At 42.6% G+C, this 24,239-nt stretch overlaps 1 protein-coding gene across 1 annotated transcript in view; it reads left to right on the forward strand.

Annotated features, from left to right (window-relative positions):
• Window positions 1-21,984, forward strand: part of Zmpste24 (zinc metallopeptidase STE24) — a 39,162-nt gene extending 17,178 nt beyond the window's left edge. Inside the window, exons 6-10 of the mRNA XM_021160898.3 lie at window positions 49-190; window positions 6,737-6,921; window positions 12,313-12,417; window positions 14,810-14,953; window positions 19,994-21,984. Coding sequence (XP_021016557.1) covers window positions 49-190; window positions 6,737-6,921; window positions 12,313-12,417; window positions 14,810-14,953; window positions 19,994-20,218 — 801 coding nt within the window. The 3' untranslated portion in view covers window positions 20,219-21,984. The remainder of the gene's footprint in view (window positions 1-48; window positions 191-6,736; window positions 6,922-12,312; window positions 12,418-14,809; window positions 14,954-19,993) is intronic.
• The last annotated feature ends 2,255 nt before the right edge of the window (window positions 21,985-24,239 follow it).

The raw sequence follows: 24,239 nt of genomic DNA on the forward strand, positions 1-24,239 counted from the left end.
AATTAAGTTGTTATTAATGAACAGTCTTTCCTGTTACTTATTTTTCAGGTTCTTGTCACCATTTATGCTGACTATATTGCCCCTCTGTTTGACAAATTCACACCTCTACCGGAGGGAGAGCTTAAGCAGGAAATTGAAGTGATGGCAAAGGGTATTGGCTTCCCTCTGACTAAGGTGTATGTTGTTGAAGGTAAGGCCGCCTGGGGGTGAGGAGAGTGCTCTGAGTGCTCTGTTCTTACGTCAGTCCATCTTTATTGTTTATGTTTGTTACTTAGAAAATAGGGTCAGATTTTACAGTTGGCTTTTTAAGATTTATAGAATCTGCACAGGAGAGATGACTCAGCAGTTAAGACTCATGGGTGTTCTTCCAGAGGAGCCAAGTTGGATTTATAACATCTACATAGTGGCTCACAATTGCCTGTAATGTAAAATTTTAGAAATGAAATAAAAATACAGAAAAAAAAAAGATTTATAGGAACTTATGGCATTTCTTCGTATAGAAACTGGTAGCCTGATGCCAAATCCAGTTTTTGTCTGCTACTCTGTTTGATTAACCATATAGTACTGTTCTTAATCTTTGGTCAAAGCCTTTTTACTATCTCATCCTGTACTGTATAGTAGACCAAAACTCACCCTATTGTCTGCCTGGCTCCTTTGGGTAATTGAATTGGACTCTTGAATGATTAGCTATATAGCACTAGTTTAAAGGCTGTAAAACAAAACCAGTTTTGTGGCTTTGTTTCCCCTAGCAGAACATCAGTGTCCCAGGGGGTCTCTAATCTGTGGTACCATCAGACACCTCACATTATTAAACTGTTTTTCTGTTTGCCTTGGGGCGTTGAGCCACCTGTTAGTTTCATAAGACTGATTAAGTTTCACAGAGGCTGCCAAATTAAGAGAATAACAGTTGGGTATGTGTCAGGATTTCAGTTTAAAATAAGTATAAAAGATTCTGTCTCAGCAGCTTACTAGCTATGGGATCTTAAAAGAATCACTTCTTCCCTCTATCTTTCAACAGTGCGTCCTCTGAATGGTAGTTCTCTGTAAAAAGCAAGCTATTCACTGTTGAGAGCTATGTGGCCTACAGTATTCTTCAGAGGTTCAGTTCTATATGGCAGAAGCAGCCACAGACAGGGCATAAGCATGGAACCTGGCTGTGTTCCAGTAAGACTACATGCAAACAAGCACCACCTTGCATTTGATTTGAAGCCATAGTTTGCTGGTGCCTACTACAAACTAAACTGTTACCAATGAGAAGCAATTGCAAAGTGGAAGAACAAAGATGGCTGTCACTAGAATGAGCAGCTGCAAAAGTACGTCAGTCTGACAGGCCTCTGTAAGTCAGGGTAAAGAGTTTGAGACCGTCACAAGTAGCCAAACCTGACCTCAGAATTACTCTACAATTGAGGTTGACTGTGAACTCTTGACCTTATTCCCTCTGCTTCCCTCGTGTTGGGATTACAGGTGTGAGCCACCACACACAGCCAGGAGACTGTCCTGGGCTTCTGCATAGGAATGCATCATAGGACAAGGCAAGAACAGAAGCACTGAGAGCAGTGAGAAGGCTATTTGGGCAGTCTAGACTAGATGGGGTCGGGCTGTGGTTGTGGTTGTTGTTTTCTTTTGTTATGTTTTAGACTTGCGCAAAGTTGATGAAGAAAAACAAAGACTGTTGCTGCCACTTGCTGATTTACATACAGGGAAATGAGGAGAGACATTAGGATAACTAACAGCCTGGATTTGATGTGGACAGTCATAAATGGCAGCTTGTTGAGAGGGAATAGAGTTTGAAGAAGAGTGGATTCATAAGGAACTAAGAGTTCTCATGTCTGTGCTAGTATTGAAATAGCTTTAAACACCATCTTAGTCATAGCTCTGCAACAGCTAGCAATTTAAGCAGAGGAATTTCTTTTTTTTCTTTGTTTTGTTTTGTTTTGTTTTGTTTTTTTGGTTTTTTTCGAGACAGGGTTTCTCTGTGTAGCCCTGGCTGACCTGGAACTCACTCTGTAGACCAGGCTGGCCTCAAACCCAGAAATGAACTCAGAAATCCACCTGCCTCTGCCTCCCAAGTGCTGGGATTAAAGTCGTGCGCCACCACTGCCCGGCAGGAATTTCTTATTGATAACTACAACATCTCCAGAAAGCTGTTTGCCAACCTTAAGAAATGGATTTTTAGATGGGTGGTTATCGGCTCAGACTCATAGAGTGGAGCCAGTATGGATGGGGAGGTTACATTGTTGCCACTGCAGAATCCTCTATTCAAGGCTTATATCACTTAATCTCATTGACAAGCAGCTTATCTTCCATGAGGACCTGAGTTTAATCTCCAGAATCCATATAAAAATGCCTTGTGTAGTGGCACTCAGTGGTATTCCCTGTGCTAGGGAGGTAGAGGCCAGAGGATCCTTGGAGCACACTGGCCAGCCAGTGTAGCCTAGGCCAATAAGAGGCCTTATCTCAAAGAAAGTGGATGGCATTTTGAGGATAACACCTGAGATTGTTCCGTGGTCTTCACGTGTGTCCAGCCTCGACATGGGGTCAGAGTTCTCAGCTGGAAGCAGGGATGTCTGGAAGGCACATAATAAACACACACAGACTACTTTTTGGGTACAAACTGACAGGCAATTTTTCAAGGCTTAAAGTTACTCTCTCCTCTCTCTCTCTCTCTCTCTCTCTCTCTCTCTCTCAAAACTTGAGGCTGCACACACTCTGCATTCTCTTGCGCGCTCTGCTTTTGTCCTGTATGTTTTTCTTTTCTTGAACTCCCACACCCCTACACACCCTTTCACTCACACACACACTCTTCACACACATCTCTCACACACACACCACATGCACTCTCCTTTCACTCACACACACTCTCCATACACTCTCCACATTCTCTTCACTCACTTTTCACATTCACCTCATGCACACCTCACTCTCACCTCACTCACTCTCCACTTGCTCTTCATGTGCTCTTCACGTGCTCTTCATGTGCTCTTCACGTGCTCTCTCACCTTTTTCTTGCCCCAGTTTTATTGATACTCTTGGAGTAGCAGGTAGAAAAAAAAAAGAGAGAGAGATTATATAATTATTGCCAAATTAAATTCAAAAGATAACCTCATCCCACAAAGAATCAAGAATTACAATTGTTCCCCAAAGCTTCAAACTTTCCCTATTCCCAGGCCCGAACTTACCATTATTTAAATTTTAACTTTTGACTTACTATACTTCAGAATTCAGAACTCTGAGATCAGCTACTTGCATTTTCCTGTGAAGTTCTAATGATAAATGACATGGGCAAAGCTGCCAGGCAGTGGCCAGAAATAATTAAGTTAACCCTTAACTCAGTAGTTTTGCTCATTAGCTTTCTGCTTCTGTTCATTGCACACAATGACTCTCCTGAGTCCCAGTGTTTTGACTTAGCTTTACTAATGTATAATTTTATGCATTCTATACTTTCTTATCCAGGAACCACTCTCAAATGTTGTACAAAACTTATTTTATAACTTTAATAGTTTTTTCCTAGCCGGGCAGTGGTGTCGCACGCCTTTATCCCAGCACTTGGGAAGCAGAGGCAGGTGGATTTCTGAGTTCGAGGCCAGCCTGGTCTACAAAGTGAGTTCCAGGACAGCCAGGGCTACACAGAGAAACCCTGTCTCAAAAAAACAAAAACAAACAAACAAACAAAATATAGTTTTTTCCTTTCTCGGGGTCCCAGTGTTGGCTCTATTTCATTTTCTAATAATTTCTTCAAACCTTTTTTGCAAGTCAAACATTAATCTGAAACTACCATTGTGCAGTTATTGCATTGTTTCCAAGCTGAGTGCACAGCATGTACCTGGGCCATGAGGACTGTGCTGTGCTGTGCCCCTATGCCTTGATTTTTAATTGTTTAAGAATCATTGCATCAAGGAACATCTAGTTTCACAGAATTCACCAAAGCAGTAGGAGAAAGAAGTAGGAAAGTCAGATATAATAGAATAACTATGTACATCAGGACCAACTGAAAAGCAGTCATGTACAAATGAAATCTATACAGCCGTTGTCCGGGGCTAAGGTTAGGAGAAAGGGGAACAACTGGGTTTTTTTTGTTGTTTTTTTTTTTACAAATTGTTGCTAAAAGCTACTGAGATGTCTCCATCCCAGCCTACTGCAGGCAATCGCTTATTTTAGATGGTGGGTCCCCTGCAGGGATGTGTCTCCTGCTTCTTGGGATCCCAGATGCCATCCTTTTTTATAAGGAACAGCCACAGGCTTCTGAGATGTTTCCATTCCAGCCTGCTGCAGGCAGTCCTTGTCACCCCAGCACACATGTACACACATACATGTGCACACATATGTGTACCTACACACACAAACATATAAATACATTGTTTAAAAAGTAGTGGAGGCTGGAAAGACGGGTTAGTGGTTAAGAGCATTTGTTGCTCTTTCAGAGGACCCAAATTCAATTCCCAGCATCAGTGCGGTGACTAACAACTAGAACTCTAGTACTGGGGGATCTCTCACCCTCTTCTGGCCTTGTAGGCACCAGACACACACATGGTGCACACCCATACATATAAATCTAAAAATAATTTAAATAAGTATTTTATTTTGTTTGTTTTGGGGGGAGGTGTTTGGTTTGTGTTGTTTTTAGTAAAACCCTAGCATCTCTGTCACTGGCAGGTGCAGAATGAATTCTTGACTGCTTTGCTTCTTTTTGTGACTCTGACTATTCAGAATTCTCAGGGCTGCATCTCACCCACTAAGCTGCTGCACAGGCTAGTTGCCAGGAGTTCCCGAGGAAGCAAATACCTGGCTCTTAAGTTTCCCAAGTGAGAAGTAGTCTCATGAGATCTTCACTGGGTGAAATTCCCTGAGCTCTGAAAGGAGATTCAGTAGTGGACAGGAGAAGAGGCATAAAGATATGAGCATCTCGGGCTTGAAGAGAAGGCTCTGCAGTTAAGGACATTTGCTGCTCTTCCAGAGGCCCAGAGTTTGGTTCCCAGCACCCACCCTGGTTGGCTAACAACCACTCTGGCCCCCTGGGGATTCTTTGCCCTCTTTTGGCCTCTACAGGCACTCACACATGTGTGTATACACACACTCATACACGTTCATAAAAACTTTTAACTCTTATTAAACAACAAATAATGGGTGGAGGGTGGTCCAGTGAATAGAGGCACTCGCTTCCACGTCTGAGGACTACATGGTAGGAAGAGAGAACCAATTCCTGCAGGTTGTCCTCCGATCTCCACATTAGCCAAGGTACATGCATACACACAAAAATAAATAATCTAGCCTGGAGAGTTGGATCAGCAGTTGAGTGCTTGCCTTGAAAGCATGAGGAGTAAGTTTGGATCTGAGCAGCTCCCTAATGGGTAGGAAGTCCCATAAACACCTGTATCTGCAGCTCCAAGGGTCATCTGGTCTCCAATCCCTGCCCCCCTGCCCCCACACACATAAATTAAAATTTTAAATTCCTTATAGAATACAAAGAAGTTGAGGTCTATTCCAGGGCTTCTCCTATAGCTGCATATTGTTGGAAACCCCTCATACAGTTGCTGGTTTTGTATCACACACAGGGCTATTTCTCAGGTCTGTGGGAAGGGACTACAAGATGGCCAACAAAACATATGAAAGCCCTTAATCGACATTCTGAGTAGCAGCTTACAAATGGGTATGAACTTGGCTTGTTCATGTTCATAGCACTGACTACATCGAGAAGCAGGCAGATCCATATAACCTAAAGCGATCCTGAAGGAAATTGCTTAAAGTGAGATTCCAAAGATCTTAGATGGGGATTTTGAAGCTTTGTCCAAATGCTCACAATTAGGTACAGGCAGGAGAATCCCGAGCAGACCAAGTTTAGGAAGAACTAAGGTGGCCTTGTTGGGTGAAAGAAGGAGTCATAACTTGTGAGTTCCTTTTTTTTTTTTTTTAAAGATTTTTATGGGTTGTTTTATTTTTTAGATTTTTCATTTTATGTATATGAATGTTTTGTTTAAATGGATGTCTGTGCACTACATGCGTGCTTAATGCTCTCTCAGGTCAGAAGAGGGTGTTGGATCCCTGGATCCATTGGAACTAAAGTTATAGTTGGTTGAGTCACCATGTGGCTGCTGGTAATTGACCCGTTCTCATACCACAATGAAGAACATTTGGAAATTGGAGAAATACATAAAATAGAAAGTAATATGTACCACAATTCAGGAACTCTCAGCTTCTCTTGAAAGTTTTGGTATGTTGTCTTCCAGTCTTAACAGAGCATTCTCTGATAACAGGTGTCTTCTTTTTTAAAAAGAAAACTGAGAACAGAGACAAACAAAATCCATACTTCTGGGTCCCCATGAACTATATTTCCTTACTTTGGTATTTTTTCTCATAGACTTGGATTTATGCCATTCTGTTGACATGCACATCTTTTAATAATATGATAACCTTATATATGTGTGGCATTTTGTATTCTTCACTATACTTTGGTGAGATTTTCTCTTGCTAAATTCCACTATATATAAATATTTTTTTCTAGCTGCTTAAAATTCCATTCCATAGCTTTGCCGCAGTTTAATCATTTCACACTGGTGGGTACTTTGGCTTATTTTACTATTGCTACACACCAGGGAACATAAGTGGAGCAGGGTGACAGCCACCCCACTGCTGCTAGTGAATTATATTAATACAGTCTTTCAGTGTTAATGCCCTTCCCACTGGTTCCAGAGGACCCCTGGTGTTTTAACTGTTCCCTGCTTTGGACTGTCTTCCATAGGATCTAAGCGTTCCTCCCACAGCAATGCTTACTTTTATGGCTTCTTCAAGAACAAGAGAATAGTTTTGTTTGACACTCTACTAGAAGAGTACTCTGTACCAAACAAAGACAACCAGGAGGAGGCTGGCATGGAGCCCCGCAATGAAGGTGAAGGGGACAGTGAAGAAGTAAAAGCTAAAGTGAAAGTGAGTTCTTTCTTCCTCGGAGCCTTTGACTTATAATAATAATACGAGTTTCCATGCTGTGTGTGGGCCTCACAGAGACCAAGTACAAACACTACAACTCTTAAGGTGCTGCTGTTTGTGAGAAATGTCTGCCATTCCCACATGCTAAGCCACCAAACTTTCATAAGATGTACATATTAAAACTGAAAGATCTTATTTTTTTTAATATTATGTAATAGCTTTTTCTGTGCGAGAGTGCATGTGTGTGTGTGTGTGTGTGTGTACACCATGTGTAAAAATGGAAATCAGGACAACTTGTAGTTGATTTTCTCTATATTGTCAGTCCTGGGGATTATACTCAGCTAGCCAGTACAGGTGACAATTGTGGAGTATCCACCAGGGAAGACACAGCTTGAAGCCAATAAAAGTCTTTGTAGCAGCCGCAACTACTCAGTGTACTCACCATAGCCCCAATATAGCCTTTCTTAGGGTGAACTTTCAAGCACAGAAACCATACCTGAGTTGACATGCTTCAGTTAACAAGAACAGTTAGTGACAAGTGAAACTACAGAAGCAAAAAAGCAAGGTTAGTACATTTAGAGACTTCCCACAACTGTGGACTTTGATGGATCAGGCCTTTGTTTTCATTTTTTGGCCAGTGGTGCTGTCTATGTGCTAAGTTTTATGGAGTCCGTTGTGTTCAGGTCTGGGGGCCTGTTATCCCTGACCTTTACCCAATGACCCATCTCATTGGCCCATATTCCTTTTATGTTTATGATCAAAGAATTTCTGCAGACAAAGGAGATAAACATTTAGCTTTTGTGTAACTGAGGCATACCAGTTAATAGGCTTTCCTGGCTTTACTTTGGCAGTGGACAGAGTCAAGACCTGATCCTGTCATTTAGTCAGTGAGGATCCTTGGGTACATTATGTAATTGAATCGGTTTTATTTGCTTTTATCACTTATGAAATATATGCTTTCTACTGAACTATTTTGCTTCGCATTAAAAATATAAAAGTAGTCAGGGAAGGTGGTGCATACCTTTAATTTAATTGCAGTACCCAAGAGGCAGAAACAAGTGATTTGAGGCTAGCCTGGTCTACGGAGAACGTGCCAGGGCTGTCAAAAGTATACAAAAGTAGGGAATAGGAATGTAGCTCTGTTGGTAAAGTGCTTGCCTAGCATGTACAAGACACAAGTCACGATGGGTCACACCTCTAATCCAGCACTCAGGAAAGCACTGGGGTTAGAAGAGGAGTCTAACTTTTTTTTAGATTTATTTTATGAATGAGTGCATATGTGTATACCATAACACATGTCTAGAGATCAGAGAGCACTGATTCTCTGCTTCCACCTTTTCTTGAGTTCCAGGGACTAAACTCAGATCTCCAGACTTTTGGGTAAAGACCTTTTTAACCCATTGAGTTGTCTCACCAGCCCAAGAAAACTTTCCTGTTTATTCATTTGTTTGTTTATTTTTAAGACAGGTTCTCTATACATAGCCCTGGGTGCCCAGAAACTCACTGTATAGATGAGGCTGGCCTCAAACTCAGAGATCCACCTGTCTCTGCCTTTAAGTGCTGGTATTAAAGGCCTGTGCCACCACATCCAGCCCCAAGAAAACTTTTCTTAAATTGGACCTGAAAATCTAAAAGCATTGCTGGATGAGGTCAGCTAATGCTGACTAATAAAATTTAAAATATAATATAAATGGATGAGGAGGGGATAGCAAGAAATAATAACAATAGTCTTCAGAAATAACCCCTAGTTAATTATATGTGGGATTGCATATGCCCTTCATCTGTTCCCATGTGAGACGATTATAAATCCCTATCCACTCACCAGCTACATAGCTCTGGACAAGTGATTTAAGCTTTCTGAACTTCTGATCCCTTCAGGCAAAAGTAAGGCTGGCAGTGTTTTTTCAACCTTGGCATTATTGGACTGGATAGTACTTTGTTGTGATGTTTGGCAGCCTCTATGGCTTATCTCCACTTGAAACTGGTGACACTACTTTTTTTTTTTTTCAATTGTCTATTAGATATTTTCTTCATTTACATTTCAAATGCTATCCTGAAAGACCCCTATACCCTCCCCTCGCCCTGCTCCCCTACCCACCCACTCCCATTTCTTGGCCCTGGCGTTCCCCTGTACTGGGGCATATAAAGTTTGCAAGACCAAGGGCCTCTCTCTTCTGCTTCATATGCAGCTAGAGACATGAGCTCTGGGGGTACTGGTTAGTTCATATTGTTGTTCCTCCTATAGGGTTGCAGACCCCTTCAGCTCCTTGGGTACTTTCTCCAGCTCCTCCATTGGGGGCTCTGTGTTCCATCCAATAGATGACTGTGAGCATCCACTTCTGTATTTGCCAGGCACTGGCATAGCCTCACAAGAGACAGCTATATCAGGGTCCTTTCAGCAAAATCTTGCTGGCATATGCAATAGTGTCTGCATTTGGTGGCTGATTATGGGATGGATCCCCGAGTGGAGGAATGGATACAGAAAATGTGGTACATTTACTCAATGGAGTACTACTCAGCTATTAAAAACAATGAATTTATGAAATTCTTAGGCAAATGGATGTATCTGGAGGATATCATCCTGAGTGAGGTAATCCAATCACAAAGAATTTACTTGATATCCACTCACTGATGAGTGGATATTAGCCCAGAAACTTAGAATACCCAAGATACAATTTGCAAAACACAAGAAAATCAAGAAGGAGGAAGACCAACACGTGGATACTTCATTCCTTCTTTGAATAGGGAACAAAATACCCATGGAAGGAGTTACAGAGAAAAGGTTTGGAGCTGAGACAAAAGGATGGACCGTTCAGTGACACTTCTTTTATGCACTCACATATTACAACCAAAACCCCTCCAGTCCTTGGATGGGAGTGGGGCAGAATCAGAATAGTGCAAGTTCTCTTGTGTTTGAGAAATGGTAATTCCAAGATGCTCGCCGTTCAGAGTTCTGAGCTGAAGTTAAAATGCCCATGAAATCTCTTGTGCTTTTTCTTTTAAGCTCTGGAAAATAATGATTGTCATTTGAGTATTTATTTTCATTTTAAAGGGATGATCTGGTAAGGGGCCTGTACCTGTTATGAATATCTAGATGAGACAATTTCTGTGCAAGGATTAAATAATATGGTAAAGGGGTTAGTGCCTCTGATTTGTTTTAAGAAATTATTTATTATTTTATGGATATTGATGGTTTGCCTGCATGTATGTCTGTGTAAGGGTGTCAGATATCCTGGAACTGAAGTTACAGACAGTTGTGAGCTGCCATCTGAGTGCTGGGAATTGAAAGACTATCCAGTGCCTTTAACACTGAGCCATCTCTCCAGACCAGCCCAGTGCCCTTGAATTTTTAAAGGACTAATTTATTGTTATGTGTATGAGTGTTGTGTGTGGGTAAGTGCATAGTCCAGAGCAAAGTGTCTGGGTCCTCTGCAGCCAGACTTAGAGGCAATTTTGAGCCACCTGACATGGATATCGAGAACCAAACCCAAATTCTCTAGAAGAGCAGAAAGCCCTCTTAGTTTGATTGGTTGGTTTGTTTTGTTTTATCTTATTCATGCGTGTGTGTGTGTGTGTGTGTGTGTGTGTGTGTTTATGTGTGTTTTGCCTACATGTATGAATGCACTATGTGCATGGTTGGTACCTGGAGAGGGCAGAAGAGGGGATCAGATATCCTGGAACTGGAATTATGTAGGATTTTTGAGTCACCATGTGTGTGCTGGGAATCAAACCTGGGCCCTCTTTAAGAGCAACAAATGGGTCAGCCCGTGGGTGGGTGGGTGGGTGGGTGGATTGGTCGGTTGGTTGGTTGATTGGTTGAAGACAATATTGAATGACTGGGAAGATGTCCCAGTGGGTAAGAGTTGTTCTACAAACTTGAGGCCCTGAATCCGAATCCCTGGCACCCTTGTAAACAGCCAGGCATGGAGACAGGCAGGTCCTACTGACAGCCAAAACTGAGCTTCTGTGTGAGAACTTGTCTCAAGGCTAAGATGCACACCTGCACATTCACATGCACCACAAGCATGTGAATATGTACACACACACACACACACACGACAGTAGAATGATGTATGTGGCCCATATTGGTGTGGACCTTGCTATACAGCCTAGTCAGGCTTCAAATTTGGGACCCTCTGCTTCAAGCTCTTGAGTGTTAACATATGCATGAGCTATCCTAACCAGCTTTTTGTTTTGTTGTGTTTTGGTTTTTTTTTTTTTTGAGACAGGGTTTCTCTGTGTAGCCCTGGCTGTCCTGGAACTCACTTTGTAGACCAGGCTGGCCTCAAACTCAGAAATCTGCCTGCCTCCGCCTCCCAAGTGCTGGGATTAAATGTGTGCCTAAAATTTGTCCCTCCGATGTCCTGCCCTATTTTTGTTGTTGTTGTTGTGCTGGGAATTAGAACCATACCCTTGTACACATTAGACGAGTGTTCAACCATCAGGCTCTCTATGTCCCTACTCCTAAGGCTCTTTTTTTTTTTTTTTTTTTAAGATATATATGATGAGTACACTGTAGCTGTCTTCAGACACAACAGAAGAGGGCATCTGATCCCATTACAGATGGTTGTGAGCCACCATGTGGCTGCTGAGAATTGAACTCAAGACTTCTGGAAGAGCAGTCAGTGCTCTTAACCTCTGAGCTTCCTGGGGCTCTATTTTTAAATTGCCATTACTGGTGTGTTTTTGAGTCCTGAGTGAGAAGTGCATATTTGTAGACATTTGCAAAATAGGAAAGGTATAAAGTAGTCAAGCTGTCAGGTGATGGTGGTGCAAACCTTTAATCTCAGCACTTCAAAGGCAGAGGCAAGTGGATCTCTGAGTTCGAGGCCAACCTAGTCTTCAGAGTGAGTTCCAGGCCAGAGATAAATAAATAATTTAATTAATTAATTAATTAACTAACTAATGAATACATAGTCAAGTCACTGTTATCTATCATTGATACAGTCGACTGCTCCTAATACCGTGCTGTGCTTCCTGTCAGCATATCCAATGGATGTATACATAACTGTTACTTGATCTCATCATGATCACCATCGGTTTCTATGTCCAAACAAACTTGGAGGATGAGGTTTCTAAGGGGTTTAGGATGTGGCTGCCAAGTCGTTTCATTATGATTTGTTTAACCCTTATCTTATTGATAAAGATTTATGCTTTTTCCAATTTTTCTTTTACCCAATCTAAGTTAGTCTAGGGAATTAAACTTAGTGAAGCTGGAGCCTGTCTTGTTTATATTTCTGTTGTTGGGACATAACAAAATATCTCACATGGGTGAATGCTCTGTTATGCAAAGTTCTATACTAAAGTCTGGTGTTTAATTAGATGGGTCAAGGCTAAAGATATAAATGAATTAAAGGTTACTAATCAGTTTTCCTGTTTTCTTTGATTCAGAATAAGAAACAAGGATGTAAAAATGAGGAGGTACTGGCTGTGCTTGGCCATGAACTGGGGCACTGGAAGTTGGGACACACAGTAAAAAATATCATTATTAGTCAGGTAAGTTTGGCATGACAGTTTTATTTTATTTTGTTTTGTTTTGTTTGAGACGGTGTCTCATGTAGTTGAAACTGGCCTGGTGTTCACTATGTAGCCAAGGATGACCTTAAACTCTTGATCCTTCTGCCTTTACCTACCATCTGTAATCTTTTTGTTGTTGTTGTTTTGGTTTGGTTTGGTTTTTTTAAGACAGGGTTTTTCCATATAGCCCCAGCTGTCCTGGAACTCACTATGTAGACCAGGCTGGCCTCAAACTCAGAAATGTGTCACCACCACCCTGCCCACCTGTAATCTTAAGAGCTCAGGAGGCCCAGGCAGAAAGATCTCAGGTTGATGGGGCTGACAAACTGGCCTAAGAGTTGAAGGTACTTGCTACCAAGCCTAAGTTTGACCCCCAGGACTCACATGATGGAAGGAAGAACCAACTCCCTTAATCTGTCCTCTGACCCTCTGTTCTTGCACTGTGGCATGTGTTCTTGTGCACACACATAAGCATAAACAAGATAAGTAAAAAAATGTTAGAAGCTGAAGGCTGTTTTGAGCTATGCAGCAATGTCCAGGCCAGACTGAGCTATATAAAAAGAAAAGCTAAGTAAGTACATACAGCATGCCAGGCCCGAGCTATTATATAATGATGGGTTAAGACAAACCTCAAGCCAGGAGCGTGTTACAGCCTTGTAATCCATTCAGGAAGCTGAGGCAGGAGGATCACAACTTTGAGGCTAAGCTACCTGGCTTCTCTTTGAGGTTCCCTGAGTGGTCTGAGGCAATCCCTTAATTTCTCTCTGCCTCCATTCTTCATTGAATCATACAGCATAGTGCTGGTTAAGACATATGTAGATAGGCCTGCCAGAGTTTGGGATGTCCCAGGAGCATGGTGAGTACATGTTAGCGTTCACTGCTGTTACCATCATTGCTCTTACTCCCAGAGCTGCTCAGATATGTGAGTGTGAAACCAGAGGAACAGAACCAGGCAAGCTGTACATTAAAATGCTTCTTAAACTTGGTGAGATTGTTCAGCATACAAAGGCACTTGCCACCAAGTCTGACAATATTAGATTGATCCCTGGGGCCCACCTGTTAGAAGGCAAGAACTGACTCCTGCAGGTTGTCCTTCCGACCTCCACATGCTTACCATGGCATACACACTGCTGCAAAGACACAGACATTTTAACTCACTTTGTAGACCAGACTGGCCTCAAACTCAGAGGTCTTATTGGCCTTTGCCTCTTGAGTGCTGGGATTAAAAATGTGTGCCACCACTGCATGGTTTCTGTATATTTTTATCTACTTTTTAAAGGTTTTAAAAGACTTGTTTGTAAGATAAAATTTTTAAAAACATTTTGTTGTTGTGATTATTTTTCAAGTGAAGGTCTGTATGTCTGTATATGGATATGTGTACTTGAGGGCAGGTGCCCACAGAAGCCAGAGGCATAGGATCCCCTGAAGCTGTACTTAAAGATGGTTCTAAGCCACATGATATTGGTGCTGGGAACTGAACCCAAATTCTTTGCAAGAGTAGCCAGTGCTTTTACCTGCTGAGCTCTCTCTCCAGCACTAAAATCTTCTTCCATGGCAGGCATTTTGGCACTTCAGCTGGTGCTAGCATAACATGTTATTATATGTGTTATATATAAAATTTTAAGATTAAAAATGTGAAGCCAGGGAGTGGTGGCACGTGCCTGTAATCCCAGCACTTGGGAGGCAGAGGCAGGTGGATTTCTGAGTTCAAGGCCAGCCTGGTCTACCGAGTGAGTTCCAGGACAGCCAGGGCTATACAGAGAAACCCTGTCTCAAAAAAAAAAAAAAAAAAAAGATTAAAAGTGTATGTTTTGAATGCCTCCTACCTGAGGCAGAAGGATTGTGATTGTGAGGCCAGCATGGGCTACCTAGCAAGACCCTCTGAACCTTAGTTATGGTTTCTATTGCAGTGATAAAATGCCATGACCAAAAGCAACCTGGGAAGTTGTGTTTCTCTCATATATATATATCTGCCTGCAATGGTTCTCAGCCTGTGGATCTTGACACCTTTGGGGGTCCCATATCAGATATCCTGCATATCAGATACTTACATTACAACTTATAACAGTAGCAAAATTATAGTTATAAAGTAGCAACAAAATAATTTTACTGTTGGGGATCACCACAACATGAGGAAGTAAATATATTAAAGGGTTGCAATATTAAGTTGAGAACCTCTAATACATAAAGGAACATTGCTTACTGCCTCGATCCTCATGGCTTGCTTAGCCTGCTTTCTTATACAATCCAGAACCACCTGCCCAGGGGTGGCAACATCCATAGAGCTGGGCCCTCCCACATCAATCAAGAAAATGCACTACAGGCTTGCTTAGCATCCTGGTAACATACAGTGTTGTGCCCTCTTTTCTAGATGAATTCTTTCCTATGTTTTTTCTTGTTTGCTGTATTAATTGGTCGAAGGGAACTTTTTGCCGCCTTTGGTTTTTATGACAGCCAACCCACTCTGATCGGACTCTTGATCATCTTTCAGTTTATTTTCTCACCTTACAATGAGGTAATGTATGCTTTTTAAAACTACCATATAATATGGTTTTTGCCTGTTTCAAATCTAGACTCTTTGGGGTAGTGTAAAAAAATAAAGTTCTATAATCTTCTAGTTCCTCACTGACAGATTGGACAGTATACAAGTAGCAGGGAAACCTGAGAGGAAGTAACTGAAGGAGCTGAGTGCTCACAACACTTTCAGGAGATAAAATGAGAGAGGTGGCGCCTAGCAATCAAAACCTTGTTGTGTACCTCAGAGCTGCAGTAGCTGGAGCTCAGCCATGTGGTCACCAGTGTGGGTGTGAGAAATCTGTGTGTGAGAGAACAAGACAAATTATAACTGAATAGGTGACAGCTAGACTGGAAAGGGCTATGTGACAGTGTTCCTCTGATTGTTCACAGCAACTCTAAAGTTCCTTCCAGGACCCACTAAGCCAAAAGTGGGTATTTCACTAGTGAGCTTAGGAGCTAATCAGGAGCACGTGTGATTGAAAGAACCTAGTGGGGAAACCCCCACTCAATTCTCGATTCGGCGTGCACCCAAGAATCACGAACAGATGGCCACCTTGATGTAAAAGCATGAGGTAGTTTAATGACGGAGCTCCAGGCCGACACATATCTCCCGCAGGAGACAGAGGTGTTGACCACATGGTGGAGCCATAATGGCGAGCTCTGGGTTGAAACGTATCTCACGCAGGAGACAGTGGTTTCGACCCCGAGGCTTGGAAGCTAGGGACTTTTATAGAAAAGGGGTGGGGCTGGGGGGAGGAATTGGCGTGGTTTTACATGATTGGTCCATTTAAACATCAACAGACTGTCAGAAGGGTGGGAGATAGGGAGGCACCAGGCCAGTCAGGACATGTGACGACGGGCCTGCCCGGGCATGTCCTGGCCTGTTCTGCTATGTTCTCAGCCCCAGGTTTCAAAGCTCACAAACAACTCTTTGGGCTATTTGACATACATTACATGCATCACAGGTCTCAAGCTTTATTTCCTTTCATGATAAGACATGTTCATGAGACTATATTTCAGAGCAGAATCTCTTGGCATTTGCTAAGGCTTCCAGATGAAACCAAGAAATAATATTGGTGATCTTGAGGAACCTCCATTCATCCTTGAGACAGGTTCTAAAGACTTGGTTCTCAACCTTCCTAATGCTGTGACCCTTTAATACAGTTCCTTTATGTTGTGACATCCAACCATAAAATTGTTTTTGTTGCTACTTTGTGACTGTAATTTTGCTACTGTTATGAATTATAAATACATGATTTGCAGAATATCTGATATGAGACTTCTGTGAAATGGTTGTTTGACCCCAAAAATATTTGACCCCAAAAAGATCCACAGGTTGAGAACGGCTGCTCTAGAGTAAAAGTTATAAGGGAAATAGCTGTAAAGTGATGTCCACAGTGTTGCAGTAAATCTCCTCCCAAATATGCCCCAGCAATGAAATCACGACTCAGTTAATATGATTACACGCTGTGCGCCTAGATTGGGCAGATCTACCATATACTACCATCTTCCACATCTATGAGACCCCTTAGGACTTGCGGTTTCTCCAGGCCGTGTGCTTCTGTTATGCTTTTCTTCTTCCTCCTCCTCTGCGTCTTCTCACTCTTCCATTTTCTCCTTCTTTCTCCCACTTTCTGCTCCACCTTCCCTTTTTTCAGCCCAATCATCAGCTCTCCTTTATTTTACAAATTAAGGTTTATAGGAAGCAGGTTTACAGGAAATCACCTGAGTGCTGACTCATTCCTTATTCACAACCACTCACAGGAGAACAGAGTTAACAGCGAATATAATTAGCCCCAGGGCTATCCACAACACCACAGAACTAAATGTAACAGAGAACCTGTATTTATTATTTCTAAATTATAGACATTAAATTATTGGTTTTTTGGTTTTAAGATTTATTTTTATTATTTTAAACTATGTGTATGATGTTTGTGTATGGTACGTGCATGGAATGCAGAGGCCAGAGTTAGTGAATTCTCCTAAAACTGTAGGTATAGGCAGCTGTGAGCCACCTGACATGGCTGCTGGGAATCCAGCCTGCATCCCCTGGCAGAGCAGCATGTACTGTTAACTGCTGAGCTAGCTCTCCAGCCCCTAAAAATACACTTTTTAACTTTTGAGGAACGTATAAAATGCATTATGCAGTTTACTGCTTAAACATGGTTCAGAGCCAGGTGGTGATGGTGTACCCTTTAATCCCAGTGCTTGGGAGGCAGAGGCAAGTGGATCTCTGCGTTTGAGGCCAGCCTGGTTTAGAGTGAGTTCCAGGACAGCCAGAACCACATAGAGAAACCCTGTCTCAAAAACTATCAGCAGCAGCAACAATTAAAAAAAAAAACATAATACAGAATGCTTTTGTTTATCTCAGATTCGGTAAAATCACTGCACATACATAGTCATAAATAGTCCTCGAGCACCTTGCATTTTAATAGTTTTATTTAACTAATATTTTTCTTACCCCTTTGGGCTAATAATATCACTGTGCTTCCTCATTAGTCCATGTTTAGTTTTCTTTAACTGGCAGCCCAGCTTACAGGGGAGCTCCAGCTGAAGTAGAGGAGAGCCGCAGAAGCAGGGAGGAGAGCTGAGGGCTGGGAGGACAGTGCCACAGAAGCAGGGAAGAGGGCTGAGGGCTTGTTGTCTACTTGGGCCACTCAGAGGATTTGTTTTGTTTTGTCTCCTTACTCACTAGTTGAATTCACTTCACAAATGCTGAGATAAACGTAGTATTAGAGTGGTTTGGAATGTGATTAGTGCACAGATGTACTAACGGCTGATTTTTACGCTTTGAGTTGCCTGGGAGATCTATTTCAGAGGCACTGCTTATTTTAGCCGGCATGTCTTGTAAGCAGTGTCAGAGTTTAAGGGGCCTAACAGGAGAGATGCTGTCCTTGGATTGCCCTTTCAAAACAACTGGAGGGCTAGCTCAGTGTTTCAGAGTCAGTGCTGCTCTTCCTAGAACTCACGTCAGGCACTGCCTGTGACTCCAGCTCCGGAAGTCCCATCTGCAGACACCTATAGTCATGTAACCCATGCCCACGCTGCATGCATACACATAATTAGAATAAATTCTTTAAAATTATTGGAAACTTACAATAGAACAGATGATTAGTCATTTAGTGTATTTATGTATTAGAGCAAAAATCAAAGGCTGGTTGACTAGGGTACTTACAGGAGGTGAAGGACAAGAATGAGGGATTGTATGTTTGTTTGAGGGGCTTGTTTTTTATAGTTCTAAAAACTGAACCTAGGTCCTCACATGTGCTGGGGGAACATTGAGATAAGGTTATTAGAGCCAGTGAATGAAGGTTAGGGTAGGGGTTGCCTTTCTCCCCTTCCCTTCTTTCCTTTCGTGACATAGGGTCTCACTATCTTGTAATAAGGCTGGCCTCCGACTCCTGCCTCACCCTCCCAGTAGCTGGAGTGACAGGTACAGTCCACCTCATGTGGCTCAGATAGCCAAATCAAAATGTACATTCAAGATTTGAAAGAAATTTCATGCAGAATTGGATGGTAACAGACTCACAAACTTTATTAGGAAACTAGTATTTGTTAGTGGCAGAGAGAGACAGACAGTGAGCTCTATGCATAAGAATGCTTACCCATGTGTGTGCCTGTGGAGACCAGGAGGTAACATTGGATGCCTTCCTCTGTTGCTCTCCAAGGCCAGACATTCACACCGGGAATCTTCCTATGTCACTGAACCTGGCTGCCCAGCAAGCCCCTGAGAACTACCCCATCTCCCCACTCCTTAGCACTGGGGCTTCTGATACACATTTAGCCACCAATTCAAATTTGGGCCCTCAGGCTCACGCAGTAAGTACTTTACCCACAGAGCCATCTCCCCAGTCCCCAAAAGCAAAAGCAAAAAAGAAAATTTTTGTCAGTTTTTTTTTTTTCTTTCAGTTTTTTAGGACAAGGTTTCTCTATGTAGTCTTGGGGCTGTTCTAGAACTTGCTCTGTAGACCGGGCTGGCCTCAAACTCAGAAATCCACTTGCCTCTTCCCCCCGAGTGTTGATACAAAAACTTCTTAATCCCCCAGAATATATATTTTTCCCGGGAAAAGCTTCCCTCTCATAATGGTCTTTAGAAATTATGAACTGACTCTGAGATGTTGTAGGAGCCACTTGGAGAACAGTTCTGATGTGGGAGGCTGAAGTAGGAGGATCACGGGTGTGAGGCCAGCTACATAGGAAGACCATGGCCGTAACAAAACCAAACTTGAAACTATTATCAGAGGCTTTGTCATATTTTTTATAGCTCAGAGAAGACTTATTAGAGATAGATAGATGATCAAGAATATTAAGAGTGATTCTGTGGGCTGGAAAGATGGCTCAGTGGTAAAGAGCACTCACTGGCCTTGCAGAGGACCTGGGTTCATTTCCCAGCATCTACATGATGACTCAACCATCTATAATATAACTCCAAGTCAAAGGGATCATAAAGCCCACTTCTGACCTCTTTGGACACCAGGCAAAATACAAATACAAAATAAATAAATATCTGAAAAAGAACTCCAGATGAGGTAGTGGATTCCTATGATCCTAACTAGCACTTGGGATGGGGGCCAAAGGATGAGGAGTTTGAGGCCGGCCTGGGTTGTATGAAACCCAGTCTTAGAAAAACAGACAAAGCATATCAGAGACCGAAAGTGAGCACAGCTCTGACTGAGATGGTGGTGTGCACTGGCTTCAGAGTCACCCTTGTTCAGCACTAACCTCCAGCCCTGGGGCCTCTGGAAAACTGTCCAGTCCTTTGAGCGTCTCCCTCCTGACCTGTCCGGCAGAATAGAGAGGTTCTTAAGGAGCATGTGAAACTCCTTTTTAATAAGCTCTATACCTGTGTCTGGTCTGAAGCTTGGAGTGAAGGAAGCTCAGTTTGATAGCCCCCCACCTTGAGTCCCTAAGCTGTTGTCTCCTAGATTTGACTTGCCTTCTTCATGTCCTGACCAGCCTTCCTCCACAGCCAGGCTCATGAAGACTCACATGATAGCAAAGGCACCAGGTAACTAAAACCTTTGATCTCCTTCTGCAGGTTCTGTCTTTCTGCCTAACAGTCCTGAGCCGCAGATTTGAATTTCAAGCTGATGCTTTTGCCAAGAAACTTGGGAAGGCTAAAGACTTATATTCTGCTTTGATCAAGCTGAACAAAGATAACCTGGGATTCCCAGTTTCTGACTGGCTGTTTTCAACATGGCACTATTCACACCCTCCGCTTCTAGAGAGGCTTCAGGCTCTGAAAAACGCAAAACAAGACTGAGCCACTCAGGTCCCATGACTGGATACTCTTCTGGTTATTTCTGTCCTGGCAGCATGTTCCGGCTCTTGATGTTTTTAATTTTTTTAAGAAAAATGATTACGTACATAAAAGTCCAGATTTAAATACATTTACTATCTCATTTCAAAAATGATTTTAATAATCCATTTCTTAAAACACTGGATAAAATTTTGAGGCTTAATATTTTTAAAGCATAGTTTTATCTAGTATCTGATTTATCATCAATTTGTAAAATGATTTAAGGAAATGCACAACTTGTTCTATTTCTGCACTATGTGGAATCTGCACAGCGGGTTTTAGGTCGTATGTTCAAAGGTGGAAGCATCACCCCCAAGCACTTTTTGCAAAGCAGAAACAGAGTGGTCCCAAACCATTGCGCTGTACCTACATGGAATTTGTTCTTACCTGCGTGTTGTTATAATTTAGCCCAGCCAATCAGTGTTTTAAATAAGAAAGAAAAGTAAAAATTAGTAAGGCTAATGCTACTGAAATGAGTTGTTAGGCATGCTGTACTGTTGTAGTTACAAAGCATTCTGTTCTCTTTCTTGCCACACCAATCAGGAATTCCCTCCCTCCTTCCTCCTTTCCTTTTTTTTTTCCCTAACATAAGATCTCACTCTAGTCCTTGCTGGCCCCAAACTCATTCTTTAGCACAAGGTGGCCGAGAACCTGTATTAGGCCTCCTGCCTCAGTCTTCCTAATGTTGGGATTGCAGTTGTGAGCCGCCACATACCGCTTAGGAGTTGTCAATAGTGCTTGAGATTAGAAACCTTTTAAATCATTGACTTTGGGTTTGCTTTTAAGAAGGTCTTAATTTTAAACCAGGCTTGGTAGCACTTACATTTAATCTCAGCAACTGAGGCAGAAGCAGATGGACCTGTGAGCTGAGGCCAAGCCTGGTCTACATAGCAAGTTCCAGGCCAGCCAGGACTATATAATGAGGGGTCTCAAAGGTGGTAGAGTAAAAGTCCATCTCGGTTTTTACCCTTCCTTCCACCGGTCTTATTATGAGTAAACTAGCCTTTTCTCATTCATTTTTTTCCCAGTAAATAATAGTATATCCTTTTACTCAGCTGAAATTGCCATATTGTATACATCTCCCAATGTTAATTATGGTAGAATATTAAAAAAAAAGAGGAGATAACATTTGAAAAGACATAAAGGTGAAATATTCATGATTCTCTTATTACAGGAAAATATAGTTTTCTATCTTTTTTCAAGGACAGAAGTCTCTGCTTTTATTTTTGTAATTTTTTATTCACAAATCATAATTAGACCAGATTCCATTTTTTAAAAATTATAATTCTTGGTAGGCAGGCAGATGTTTACTTGCAGAGAAAGCGTCATAAAAGATTTCCAGTGGGAAAAGGTATATGCTTGACTGCTTCAAATGTCTGTCCACGTCCTGAGTGAGAGTCCTGCTGCGCCTGCCACTCCCAGTCACTGGTAGCGAGCGCCTCCTGGGCATTCAGTCCACAGTGTAATCGACTGTACACTATGGCATCTGCGCTCTGCTGACAAGTGACAAGGCATCTGCGATGCCTTCACATGGACCATAGTAGCGTCAGCTCACACTCAGCACTGCATTGTTTATTTCCTACAGCTACGCAGAACAGCCCACGGTTTCTCTCCAGCACCCTTTCCTGTGACTTCATGCTCAGATAACTGCCTTTCCTTCCTTCTGTGCCTTTAAAAACATATTTCAGTTCTGCACAAGTGAGACATTAAAAATTGCCAATGCAGATTTACGTCCTGGTGTTGGGTTTGATGTGATTTGTGCGTCATACATTTCCCAGATGTGTTGATCACCTACAGAAACAGTGCCACCTATGGACCTGTGAACGAACGGCCCTGAGTTTGGATGGGGTCAGCACCAGTACCAACACCACTCATGGCTGCCTCCTGCCTCTCCAGCATGTGCATCACCAGTTCTTGCTGATGTTCCCTCAGAAGCAACATTTGGAATTATTCTTTCTCCATTGCTGCAACCTCAAATTGTCTGGGGCTTGCTTTTTATTGTTCGGGCTGCCCTCTGCCTCCTCTGTCATCCAGATCAACTGGGAGATACCCCTGTGGATTCTGAAGCCCACAAAACCAGGATTGCCTATACCAGTGAGCAGATAACTGCCCTGTTGGAGTTGGAGCTCACCTCTGATCCTCAATTTCTAGTAACAGTAAGTAAGGTACAGTAGTCCCCACTCCCGGTAGTTTTTCTCTCTGGCTGTTGGCAGAAATACTAATAACCTTTGTCAAGTTGCTGGAGAGAAGCTTCCTCATAAGATATGATCTTATGTATCCCAGGCTGGCCTCAAACCTACTGGGTAGTTGAGGATAACCTTTATCTTCCTGTCTCCATGAGTGCTGGGATTACAGGCCAGCATGTGCTACCACATTTATGTGATGCTTGGCACTGAAACCAGAGCCTTGCTCATGCTAAACAAGCACTCTTATAAACTGAGCCACAGTGAAAACCCTACATACAATATATTTTCAGAACTGTTGTGTTAATTACTGTTACTCTCCCACTATTCCTAATTTAGAAGATATACACACACACATATACGTATATATATGTGTGTGTGTGTGTGTGTGTGTGTGTGTGTGTGTGTGTATCCATCCCAGTGACAGTACAGTAGGTATCAGAGGGCATCTTAGGAAAGGGAACTATAGGAATAAAGGCTTTGAAACAAGAGAGCAGCACCAGATGGCTAGAGGGTGGGAATGGTAAGTGCTAGAGGGATTGGGAGATGAAGCAGAAAGGACAGGCTTTACTGGGCCTTATGTGCCACTATGAGAATTCAGGCCTTGGGGGCTGAGACGTGGCTCAACTAGATAGAGTACTTGCCTAGGGTGCACAAGGTCCTTGGTTTGACCCTCGATACTTCAAGGATGGGGAGATTTAGACTTTTACTTGGTGTGGTAGGGCCATTAAAGCTTAGGGCATGATGTGGCTTAGTTTTACAGGATTGCCCTTACTTCTGTGTTAGAAGTGGGTGGTTGGAAGAATCTTCTCACCCTTGTGGCAAGAAATCTTGGTGCTCCCTGGAGTGATAATTGGAGAGGCACTGCAAGGTATGACCTGGAGGATCCATGCTAAATCTCTGGGCAGCTGAACTACCTAGCTGTAATGTCCTTTCTAGTAAATCTATCTCTCTCCCTCTCTCCCTCTCCCCCCCCCCCTCTCCTCCTCTCCATCCCCCCTCCCCCCGTCTCTCTTTCGGTGTATTTTACTGGGAACCATATCCAGGGCCTTACTCAAACTAGGCAAGTGCTCTATTGCAATATTCTCATGTCATTTTGGCTGCTCAAGATTCAGTCATGGAGGGGGCAGCATCCTGCTCATGGTGCAGAGAACCACTGGGACTCTTGAGCCATCAGAACACACAGTCATACGGAGGTTGAAATCAAGTCTCTTCCTTCCTAGTTTGATAATTAGTAGTCTTGTTTCTTTGTGTCCTGAACATATTTTTTACTTGTTTGACAAATACTGAGTACCTGCTGTGTAGCAGGCAGTGCTGAGAAACAGCAGTGAAGGAGAGAGGCCAAGTCCCTTCCTTTGTGGAGTTGATATTTCTGATGTATTGGGTCAAACAGAAGCACAAAGGAGAAACAGAAAGGGGTGTCTGACATGTCAGGAAGGAAGCAAGGTGCTGGAGTGAGTACAGTTGGTAGAGTACAAGCAGCAGGCACAGCATGTGTGTAGCACAGCATGCTGGGACAGCCCAGGGAGTACTATAGCTGGGGTAGGATGGACTGGGGCCAGACCACCAGATTGCATTCAGAGAAGTGTATGGGAGACTCAGGGATAACATTGACGTGATTAGAATAAAACCCACCCACCAGGAAACCACAAAGGCAGAGACCACTGGACCCTAGGAGTTAACCCCCTTTCAAATGCCTTACTCGGAGATGAGGTGTGACAGGGTGTGACTGGTGAACCATCAGCTTCTTTTGTCATTGAAGCCATCCAGTGTGTCCTGTCTCCCTAAGCCACCGAGAGGAC

This window comes from Mus caroli, unplaced genomic scaffold, assembly GCF_978045245.1.
Source record: "Mus caroli unplaced genomic scaffold, Mus_caroli_1 scaffold_6, whole genome shotgun sequence".
In the NCBI taxonomy this organism is placed as follows: Eukaryota; Metazoa; Chordata; class Mammalia; order Rodentia; family Muridae; genus Mus; species Mus caroli.